Source organism: Ciona robusta, chromosome 1 (assembly GCF_009617815.1).
Source record: "Ciona robusta chromosome 1, ASM961781v2".
NCBI lineage: Eukaryota > Metazoa > Chordata > Ascidiacea > Phlebobranchia > Cionidae > Ciona > Ciona robusta.
In genome coordinates, this window is record NC_143235.1 from 1,277,579 (window position 1) to 1,289,702 (window position 12,124).

General features: G+C 34.8%; 1 protein-coding gene across 1 annotated transcript in view; it reads left to right on the forward strand.

The window, feature by feature from the left end:
• Nucleotides 1-12,124, forward strand: part of LOC149741169 (somatostatin receptor type 5-like) — a 13,410-nt gene continuing 1,286 nt past the window's right edge. Inside the window, exons 1-11 of the mRNA XM_089875284.1 lie at nucleotides 1-308; nucleotides 1,314-1,423; nucleotides 1,796-1,936; nucleotides 3,134-3,237; nucleotides 5,897-5,975; nucleotides 6,473-6,584; nucleotides 7,392-7,500; nucleotides 8,617-8,741; nucleotides 10,021-10,143; nucleotides 10,429-10,490; nucleotides 11,631-11,697. Coding sequence (XP_089731410.1) covers nucleotides 126-308; nucleotides 1,314-1,423; nucleotides 1,796-1,936; nucleotides 3,134-3,237; nucleotides 5,897-5,975; nucleotides 6,473-6,584; nucleotides 7,392-7,500; nucleotides 8,617-8,741; nucleotides 10,021-10,143; nucleotides 10,429-10,490; nucleotides 11,631-11,697 — 1,215 coding nt within the window. The 5' untranslated portion in view covers nucleotides 1-125. The remainder of the gene's footprint in view (nucleotides 309-1,313; nucleotides 1,424-1,795; nucleotides 1,937-3,133; nucleotides 3,238-5,896; nucleotides 5,976-6,472; nucleotides 6,585-7,391; nucleotides 7,501-8,616; nucleotides 8,742-10,020; nucleotides 10,144-10,428; nucleotides 10,491-11,630; nucleotides 11,698-12,124) is intronic.

The window sequence follows — 12,124 nt, forward strand, 5'->3', positions numbered from 1 at the left end:
CTTTATAATTCTTATAAAAAAACATTGTCCTTTCAGACTTATGTAAAATTTTGCTGCGAAAATCAGGATAAATAAAATAAAATAGGCAACAACTTGAAGTATAAACCCAAAGGAACAGACTGAAAATGGAGCCAACAACTCCTGTGCCGTACGTGGGAGATGGGTTAGTTTCGACCACGATAAAGGACCAACCGATATCTATTTCGCCCGATCCGTTAAAGACGGTTGTTCTGCCATCTGTGTTTGGAATCGTTTGTATTGTTGGATTACTTGGTAATGCGTTGGTCATGTACATTATACAAGTGAAGGTAAGTGTTTATAGTAGGGTGGGGGGAGATGGGACACTTTTTAGCACATAATATCCATATATCCTGGTCGTGTTTAAACCATAAATAACATTCTATTGAAAGCGTGAAAAAAAAGGCTTTTTAATTCTTAGAATGTTTTTGTGAATATATAAGAAACATATAAAATAATAACTCACAAAGTTACATACTTGGTAACTAGTAAGCCGGCACAAGGTGTATATGAAACAGAACACCCGTGTTATTACGATTGTCGTTTCCTGTCACGTGAGGATAAAGCAAACAACATCTATTTATTAATTTATGAAATTGTGTTTTTTTATGAATTACAAATCAAACAAAATTCATATTAAGCTTAGTATTATGTATTGAGCTTATAGATCAAAACCTACGAGATTGGTAGCTAATCCATTGCTATTTGGCATGAAAGGATTTTAATTGAGTGCCGCATGTTTGTACATTACGTAATAGTTTTGTCTAATTTATTCACAAAAAGGTATTTGAAATGAATCATTTTTTCTTCATATAAGTATGCATATTTTTCAGAACTATAATTTTTGTAATCGACGGTGTTTCTACTCTAGACATTGCGGGGTAAGATGGGATAACGTTAGCACCTAAGTCCTATATTTTCCCAATAAAGTAGAAAGCACAGGGTTGCTGTGTAATTTTGTAAATCATATATTTGTTTACTACCAAATAGGACGATAAAAAAAACCCATCCCGTTTTAGCCCAACCCAATACAATATAGTAGAATGGGGGAATATGGGACACGTTTTTATTCTATTTCCTCGTCCCATTTGATAGTAAACAAAAAACATTTAAAGAATTATAAAACCGTATCTTCACGACTTCCATTGACCGTTGTTATATGTTTAAAACACGATCAGGATGTTGGAATATTGTGTGCTAAAGGTGTCCCATCTTCTCCCACCCCATATATACACAAAACATTCTTTTGAGAAATAAAAATTACAGGAAAAAATAAAAAAACTGCATCTTTTTAGATTCGTAAAAACAGTTTGACCGATATATACGTCATCAACTTAGCTGTCGCAGATTTCATCTTTCTTGCAATGTTGCCATTCTGGTCAACAGAACTTGCTATGAACGGACGGTATGTGTTTAATTCTTGCTTTTACTGAATATATGTTTAACTACGGGGCTGGTTTTGTTAAGACCAGCGATTTCAAATAAATGTGTTAATTTATATAACCAAGTAAGTGAATTAAATTTGAGGTTTATGGTATTTCGAAAAACTGCTGCCTATATGTTCGCTTTACCAGTTGTAATCTGTATAGTACTGTTACCGTTAGCGCTTATAATTCTGAAAGCAAAAGGAATTCGTTAATATACTTTCGGAAATTCATAACAAACCGAAATCTTCCGAAAATATCCGAAATTTGTTTACTAATATTCATAGCTAAATTTATTCCTAATAAAGTAAAAACTGTGCTTTTTTATTGTGATTAATCTCTTCTAAATGCAGATGGGTGTTTGGGAGGGTACTCTGTAAGCTAACCAGCGGAAGTACCCACTTCCATATGTACGCAAGTGTCTTCTTCCTCACTGCGATGGCTGTTGACAGGTTAATGGCAGTGGTGTTCTATAGGAGCTGTATGGGGAATAGGTGAGAAAATATGCCGATCTTTTTAGACACGTTTACAAACCAATGACCACGTATATGTTAATATATTCCAATATCCTTACCGTTATAACTGATTCTATTCTAAGTTGGTGAGGTCCTTGTCATGGACCTGGGGATTTAGGAAAGAATTGGTCAATTACCCCAACACTCAGAAAGTTTAAGTCGTTAACAAACTGATAAACAAAAAAATTATTAAAAATGTTCAAACAAATGGATGCTGTTTACACATTTTCTGAAAAAAAATATTTTGTTTCTAAAAAAAAATATTTAAAGTAAAAACATCCACAATGTCGGCCATCTTGCAATTTAGGAAACTTTTCTTTTACTAAAAACATTGCCACGTACGTTACTATACCAGCATGTTGAATGCTAGCGCCCATTTATTGTTCCCGGGCGCCCATTAAAAACGCATTAACGATTTCTGTGCGCTAGAAAGTCATCACGGAAAATGTATATTCGAATTTGGCCTCGGCACTCTTGGCGCACAAGTAGTAGCAAACCTGTCGTTGTAGGTTAGCCGAAATTAGTATATTGATTACGAGGCGCAAAGCATCGATTACAAGTCCAGTGAAAAGACATATCCGATAAACTCATTACGCACAAAAATGGCAGTATCGTATAGTATAGTAGAGTGGGGTAAGACGGTCCATGTTTTAATTCTCTTTTCCGTCCCATTTGGTAGTGACAACGAAAAGTTGCGGAATTATATAACCGTACCCCCGCCCCCCTAACAAATACCTAATATATATGTTGTTAATATCCAAAACATGAGATTTTGCCGCTAACGGTACCCCTTCTTACCCCAGGGTACTATACATTAAACTTTGTAGTAACTTACTTTATCCCCGAGTGGCAGGGAAACGCGCAGTCGTTATTACACGGGTGTTCTGTTTCATACACCTCATACCAGCTTACAAGTTACTACGTATGTAACTTTATGTATAATACTTAAACAGCTTATACAGGCACAGTCGTTTTGTTTTAATACGTTTATCATTTTCCACGAAGACATACACCCTATGTACAATTTCATATTCCGCAACAAAATCAAGTATGCAGTATAATCCGTGTAGTTATGTGCTAACTCTGACCTAAATCCCTGGTCCCTTGACGCACCCCACCACAAAACCTCACCCATGTAGAATCCACTAATCTTTTAACCAAGTTGCCCCAACACAGGACAAGACGAGCGGCTAAAGTCGGCTCAGCTGTTATTTGGGTGATATCTATCATAATTAGCATTGTACCTTTTTATTTCCGTGATTTGAAGCAAGGGACTTCAGGTAAGAAATTTGTTTTTATATTTTTTGAACATTTGCCTATATATTTATATTTATTTAATATGTTTTTAACTGTAAGCGTGTTTTGACAACTGTTGTTTTGTCACTATATCCGGTTGTTTCGTTTTAAATATTTTTTAATCTTCGCTACCGTAATCGAGGGGACAAAAAAAGTTAATATTAATATCATGATTATATTAAAACTATAAATAGGCTACGCCACAAGCTTTTATTCATAATTGGTCAAAACTGTTTATTCATTGGAGTAAATAGCTGTAAAGTAAGAGGTGTTTGAATAACTCTGTGGCTCATTCATAAGCATGACCTTATGGCCCAAAGTTTAAGAACATTTTTGGGCCATTTACTTTAGGTTGTGGCTCAGCCTATGCCACACAAGAAGGAACACCTTGCTATTCTCCTTTATCATCCAATTTGGTAGCAAATAAAGAATATTCACAGAATTATAACCGTACCCTCACTATTTAAAAAACGACAGCAATTATTAAGTAAAACACGATCAGAAAATATAAGACATTGTGCTGCGCTAACGGTATCCATCTTATACCCCACAGTACTATATACAATGGTACTTGGATTATTGTCTATGTTGTCAAAGTCATTGCGTATATTTATGCTCAGTACTTTGGTTACGCATCTCATTCCTATATCGATTGGAAACTGCCTAATCGATCATTGGAAAATATATGATTATACTTAAGGTACGAGAAACGTAAGAAAAGTTCTATGTGCCCTTTTACCAATGCAAGCGTTCCAGGGGTTTGTTTTAGTCAGTTTTTTTTTTCAAATCGAATACCCGTCGAATGTTTGACGCTAATGCGACGGACCGGGCGTTTAAAACCGGTTTCCGTCACCTCGGTTATCTTAGCACGGTTGTATAACGATTTTACATGTATCCGTGGTTTTGTGGTTATTTGAAAATTGAATCGTCGCTATATGATGCCAACGTTTTGCACAAACTTTTGCTGATAACCTTTAAAACAAAAAAGTGATCCATTTCTTGATTCAGATTTGTTGTTTAGTATTCACAACGTGAATCTACGGAAATAAAAGAGCAGCCACATATGTGTGTACCATGGTATGTGACCCGCACGTCTGATAATTATTGCATCAATAATAAATACGTTCCTTATGGTCCATTCGATTACTGTGAGAAACATCGACCACCAGAATAAATATATTTATAATATGGTGGGGTAATATGGGACATGTTTTCATTTTATTTTGTTGTCCCAATTGGTAACAAAGAACATTCAAATATTTATTAAACCGTATCTTCACGACTCCTATAGACCGTTGTTTATTATTTAAAACACGATCACGATACGTGGATATTATGTGCTAAAAGTGTCCCATCTTCCCCCCCCCCTTATGATTTTCGAATAAAACACAAACAGGATACGGCATGTTGTTGTACTTGTATACTGCAAACAAGTTCTCACAGCAGAACAGCTATTTGCTAATCTTCTGCAATTCGTGCCCGTAAATGAGAAGTCCCAAATGCGTTGCTAATTACACATCCATCAGGTCGATATGAGGCAAAGTGTTGCATTTTTCTTCAATGTCTCCCAACCATTAGAGTTAAGGAGAAACTTCTCCCAACAAAAAAGCGACGTGGCTTCGGTTTTAAGCCACAGCACATGGTTCTAGGGCATGTTGAAATATCAAACATTTCTCATCTTGGCGTTTGGCGAATGAGAATAAAAAAACGTCAGTCGTTAAAATATTTTATAGTAGAGTGGGGTAAGATGGTACCCCTTTACAACATAACATTTAAACACCCTGATCGTGTTATAAACAAATAACAACGGTCCAAGGGAGTCGTGAGGGTACAGTTTTATAATACTTTAAATGCTCTTTGTTTACTACCAAATGGAACAAAAAAGTAGAATGAAAAGGTGACCCATCATGTTTCCCTATGCCTAATATATAATGGACGCAATATGATAAAGTATTTAAAAAAATAGAAAAGGGCGTGATTGATAAACCTAAAAAAGGCATCTATTGAAAATCCTACAGTTTAATAATATCGTGTATATTGTCTCTACGAATGCGAATTAATTTTCAATTTTAAAAACTAAAATCAATTTTAAAAACTGAGATCAATTTTAAAAACTGAGATTAATTTTAAAAACTAAAATCAATTTTAAAAACTTAGAGGTGCACTTAGTTAATGCAAGGATACAGTTAAACCCATAAACTGCAATACCCTATTATAATATGCCATGATTCTGCCACCACAAATTGATATTTTCTCCTTAAAAATTTTTTTTCTAATTTTTTTTTTTTAATTCGATTAATACAAAATCATATCAACCTTAAGCTGGCGCTCGGTGACATTTATTAACTTGACGTCAGTGAAGATTAAATTGGCTCGTTGTCAAAACTGGTTAGCATGTTCATAACGCTATTTTTAAAGACAGAATTTTTAAATATAATTTTTTTATCTTATCTGGTATAAAAAACGTAGTTTATTTCGAGATTCCCTAATAGTCTTGTCGAATGGCAGACGAAACGTCGGAAATACACTATACGCTTTTATACCAGATAGACCATTAATAGCATATTTACATTATGCCTGCTATAGCAAAAGTAATATACTATGAAATTTTTGATGTAATTTTACCCGTATTTTAAATTCCAGGTTACAGTCACTGCATTTGGACTTTCAATGACACAATAACGGTCGATAGGAACTGGTTTGTGGTGCATTTTATGACGAGGTGAGCCAACGGTGTTATAAATGGTGACATCTAATCAGTAATAACGTGTTACATGTTTTAATTATTCTCGGAATTTAATTATTGAAGTATAGTGGGGTGGAGTGAGACGGAACACCTTTAGCACATAATATCCAAATATCCTGGTTATGTTTTAATCAATTACCAATGATTTGTGAGAGTCGTGAGTATAAGTTTTTTGGAATTCTTTTTATGTTATTTGTTTACTACCAAATAGGACGAGAAAATAGAATGAAAAGGTGTCCCATCTTCCCCCACCCTACTATATATGTTTTAGTTGCCCATCTATTCACACTATATCCTTATAAAGCTTCAAGCCACATAAACTGTGTTAAGATTGTGCCCCGCCAACTAGCGGTAAAACACCCCTTAGGATTAAACTTCCATGCTCAGTTAAACTTCTAAAACATTATAAGAAAATCCTATTACAAACCTGGCTGTATCGATTTCAATAATAATCCCTTTATTACGTCACACAGATCGGTTATTGCGTTCACGCTGCCTTTTCTAATTATCTCAATCTGTTACACGTGGATCGTTGTCTTTCTCAAGACGAGGAAGACAAGTGGAAAACTGACAAGCAAACGACAAGTGTGGCTGATTAACTGTTGTGGTTGTCAAAACGTTGTTGTATCTTGTTTAAAAGGTCACGTAGTGTCTTAAAAGGCTCTATATCCGATTGAAAAGTTTTTTTTGCACGAGTATGTATATTTTTTGTGCAGGTGTTTTTTTTAAGCGGATGTATTTTTTCAGGACATTTTTGGATATAGTAGGGTGGGGGAGATGGAACACATTTTTATTCTATTTTCGCGTCCCAAATCATAGTAAAAAACAATTAATTAATTATAAAACCGTATCCTCACGATTTCCATAGACTGTTGTTAATTGATTAAAACACGATCAGGATAATTAAATAATATGTGCCAAACGTGTCACATCTTCCTTCATACTCTAAATGTTTACAGCTCTTTTGTCTAATTTGCACGTTTTTATTTTTATTTGTATTTGTGTGTTTTTTGTGTGTGTATGCACATTGATGATGTTGTTGTTGTTGTTGTTGTACTGCATAATTAACCGGCAATAGTTCAAAATACGATGGTACGTGTTGACGTTGTTATTCATTTTCCACCGTGAGTTTTACTTTTAAATAATAGATATACCCTTTGAACGCTCGCTCTATTCTGACATATTTATATTTTAATAATAATTATGTTTATAATGTGATGTACCTCATTATTGGAAAAATATATCGACTGCATACAATATATTGGAAAATGTTCTCATGGAAAATGAATACCGCCCAAAAAACAAAAGTCAATCGCTAATGGTTGACATAAACTTCATTAATTTTTTTATGAAAACATGGATTTTTTTCCAAATGTTTCATTATGTTCGCAGGACAAAGCCACTACCATGGTGCTGGTGGTGATTGCGGTTTTCCTGCTGTGTTGGCTGCCCAACCAAGTTTCCAACGCAATATACGCAGCACAGAGCTTCAACCTTATACGTAAGTAGAAATCCGTGTATTTTATATGAACCATTAACCGACATCAGAAGGCTTTAAAATCCAATTCATCAAAGTTTCTTGAAAATGACAATGACAGTTAATCCCTAAGCGACGACTTTGCCAAGTGACTAACAACTTTGCTAATTAGGTCCAAGATCGATGCCTAAACGAATGTAAACCTATTTATCCTCGCGTGTCGGCCAACGATAATGATTTTACACGGGTTTTATGTTTTACAAACCTCGCGTGCCTGCTTACAAGTTACCACGTAACGTGTATGTAACTTTGTGGGACAATGTTTGAGAGAGATTTTTATGTCCATTTCTCGTAGTTTATGGCTGACAATTTAGACAACGCATAATTAAAGGGAACACTCGGTTGGAGTAATTCCCGTTAAGTGTTTTACCACATACCCCCACAATGGTAGCAGCTTCGAGACTTGAACTCGTCAACTCTGTGTCGATGTGCTAACCACTTTGTCAGTAAAACGGGCGCTGCACGATAAATAGTCTATTGTTTTAACCCTAATAAGCGCGACACCTGTATTATTCATATGCTTAACGCTGAATTAAAAAGTTGACAATGTGTTCTTAAACTAAATAATTAAAGCCATGTTGGCATAAAAGACGGGAATTTCCAATTATACTTGTACAAACAACCATGATCGAATATTCATTTCGTAAATATGTGTTTGAAGCACATTATATACTTGCCTAAATTTGTGTATTTATCTATGCCTTGGTGGTGCAGAACAAAAGCTAAAAATAATTTTAGAAAAAGTAACTTATTTATAGTACGCCAAGATTGCATAACGTTAGCACCTAAATATCATATTTCCTAAACGTGTTTTTTAACAATTAAAAATGCTCTTTTTAAGTCGTATAAGGATATGGTAATATAATTCAATAAATATTCTTTGTTTACTAACAAATGGGACGATAAAAGAGAGTATAAATATATCCCATTTTACCCCACCAATCTTTATCCTAATAGCCATTTTTTCTTTGTAAAATGTTTGAAGTTGTACGAAATCAGAAACTGTTAAAATTTGTTAATTTTTCGTTGGATATTTTTGTATGCAGATCATACATTAACTGCATTGAATTGATTTCACAGCTCAGCCGTTGCAGCTGTCCAAAGTACATTACTATATCCACATGTTTAGTACATGTCTCGCATGGGCGCATAGTTGTGTAAACCCTATGTTGTACTGCTTCATGAGAGAAGACTTGAAATTAAAGGTAAATGAAAATGAATGAATGAATGAATGAATGAATGAATGAATGAATGAATGAATGAATGAATGAATGAATGAATGAATGAATGAATGAATGAATGAATGAATGAATGAATGAATGAATGAATGAATGAATGAATGAATGAATGAATGAATGAATGAATGAATGAATGAATGAATGAATGAATGAATGAATGAATGAATGAATGAATGAATGAATGAATGAATGAATGAATGAATGAATGAATGAATGAATGAATGAATGAATGAATGAATGAATGAATGAATGAATGAATGAATGAATGAATGAATATATACACAATGTGTTTTAAACTGGCTTTGTAAGACCTTGCTTTAAACGCAAAGTGAAAAACATAGAATAGCAGCGAAGCTCTGAAAGAATACAACATAGTTATCTTCGCGTGGCGGGGTAACGGCAGTCGTAATAACATGAGTGTTCCGTTTTATACGCACCTCGTGCCAGCTTACAAATTATCACGTATGTAACTTTTTACATATACACGTAGTCAATATATGTTTTAAAATAAACGTTTTGCAATGCAAGATTGTTTAATAAATCGTTTTATTCTTCTTTCAATATAGGCTACGTTTAAAGCTGTAACTCCAAAACATGTTTTTTCGGCGTTTAACATCTTGTACGGTATATGTTAAATCAGATGATACGCTTTATTCAAAGCTTCAGTGCTGATTACAAAACCTGTCATTGCAGTTCAATGGCATTTCACCCTTAAAAAGTCTTTAATATTTCTGCCATATTTTGTTATTAAGCAAGCCTGCCTTTAAAGGAAATCAATACCATGTTTCCCAAACGTGACGCGTTGCCAGTAGAAAGTTTAAGTGCAATAAATGGTGTGTAGTTGGCCATTAATATTTTAACGTGAAGCATCGATGGTCTTCGTGTGTTGGATTTTAATTTTTGATATTTATAGTTATGGTAGGGTGGGGGAAGATGAGACTCATTTTCATTCCATTTTCACTTCCCTTCTGGTGGTTAACAAAAAGTATTCAAACTCTCAATTTAAATCTCATATGTCCTGGGATACCTCGCCGTAGGACTCATACACACGTAGTACATAACATAGACTCTATAGGGCATAAAATATAATAAATGAATGTAACTTGTTGTATAACTTTCGTGGCGGTTATGACAAACAGGTGCTCTGTTTTATACCCCTCATGCCCGCTTACAAGTCTCCGCTCATGTAAATATGTGAGTGATTATTTTGGGGGTGAGTTTTTAATACACAAGATATTTTTATCAGCTGACAGAGATGGTGCATTGGAATGCCAAACGATGCTGTGGCGAGGACCTTGCGAATCGATTCTTAACGAGCAGAAAATCGTTTAAGATACGAATGTCTGGCCGCAAGAACCCGAAAAGCAAGGTGGTGAAGTATTATTTTTTCTGTTACTTCTTCTACCGAATATTACGTTAATAATATCTTAACAGCGCATTTGGTATGAACATCCTCTGATAGCAGACAAAACTCCGAAACTACATTTTTGTACCAAATGAGTCGTTTAGATGTTTTTGCTGTTTCTGCTACCAGGCACAATGAAAATAATCTACAAATGTACAGCACCATTTTCAACTTTCCTGGAGAAATATTACGCCTGTCGTTTAACGGTTATAGTTATGCTTTTAGAGTTCTAACAATAAGTTTTGGCAGGGGAGAACTGATCACAACTGTCGCGTGATAGAGGAAGGGGCTGAGCAGTCGATGTTAGTGGGGTAAGTTGGGATAACTTTACTTTATTGTTAAGTTTGTGTAAGGTATATAGTACTGTGGGGCAAGATGGGATAACTATACTTTATACTTTATTGTTAAGTTTGTGTAAGGTATATAGTACTGTGGGGTAAGATGGGATACCGTATATTCACTGATCGTGTTTTTAACAATTAACAACGCTCGTTTAGAGTCGTAAGGCTACGGTTATATACTTGTATAGATTTTCCTTGTTTACTACCAAATGGGACGAGTAAAGAGAATAAAACCCATCTTACCCAGAGTTACTATATATACCAATTGTTACTTAAAATGTCAAATATAAAGGAAACAGCTGCTGACAGAAAAACAATAATTGGAAATTTTAATTCTAATCTGACTAATAAGACACAGTCTGGAAAAAATCCATCAACAAAAACGAAGTCATAATTAATAATATGTTTTTTGTTGGGTTTGTCATGTGCAGATGTCTGTGTGTTTTTCTCATTGTTTCTTTTGACTACAGTCTGCTAAATTAAGGTTAAAACATCTGCCAGTTGATTTATCGAACCTTGTTCGGGTTGATGTCATTGCATTGCACACCAAACATTAAAAATGTAACATTTAAATATACGGTTTAAATTATAAAATAAGTTGTTTTCTCCGAGTGAAAAATAGGTTAGTCAAAATAAAATATAGCAGAGTGGAAAAAGATGGGACACTTTTTCGTTCTATTTTCTCGTCTCATTTGGAAGTTAAAACGAAGAACATTCAAATAATTATAAAACCGTTTCCTCACGACTCCCATAGACGAAAGGGCGTGGCTGTTGAACCTAAACAGGCCTATAAGGATAGAACACAAAAGTAATAAGTTAGCCCTTGCATGATCTATATATATGATGATATTAATATAAACGTATATAGCTTTAGAGCAGTGCATTAACTGCATCAATTTGTAACGGTCACTCCTTTTATCCAAAGCATTATGTCTTTCTTTTTTATCAATAAGCGTGTTTTAACAACTGTTGTTTTACCGTTACTACCCGTCTTTTCGCTTTTTGTCAACTCTCTTGTTCTTCGTTATCGTGACCGAAGAGACGAAATAAATTTCATTTATTTCACTCAATTAGAACTCAACTAGTTTTCTAATTTTGTTATTACTTCAGGACAACAAACGGGGAATTAGCAGAGAAAGAAACAGTTTTCCAAAACCTGACACCGACATCAACTGAAGTAGGTGGTGTATTATATTTTACTAAAATAGGGGCGGGAGAAGATGGATTACCCTTTCTCCCTATATAATAATAGGTTGAGGGAAGATAGGACACGTTTTCATTCGATTTCCCCATCCCATTTGGTAGTAAACAAAGAACACTCAAAGAATTTAAAAAACTTATTCTCACGACTCCTATAGACCCTACTATATATAGATGATATTCTACTTAAGGGTACGCAAGGGGTTACAAAACTTAGATCAGGGTTGGCTTATTGCCCCAATACCTAGAAACCTATGTCAATCGGATCCCTGGCATCATGGCACAGTGGTTAGCTCACCTGCCTCTGGCCAGAGGTTCGGGGACCCCATTACGGGAATTGTGTAACATTGTGCGAATATGTGTCCTTGGGCGTATACGGCATTTAACGGCAATTGCTCCAAACT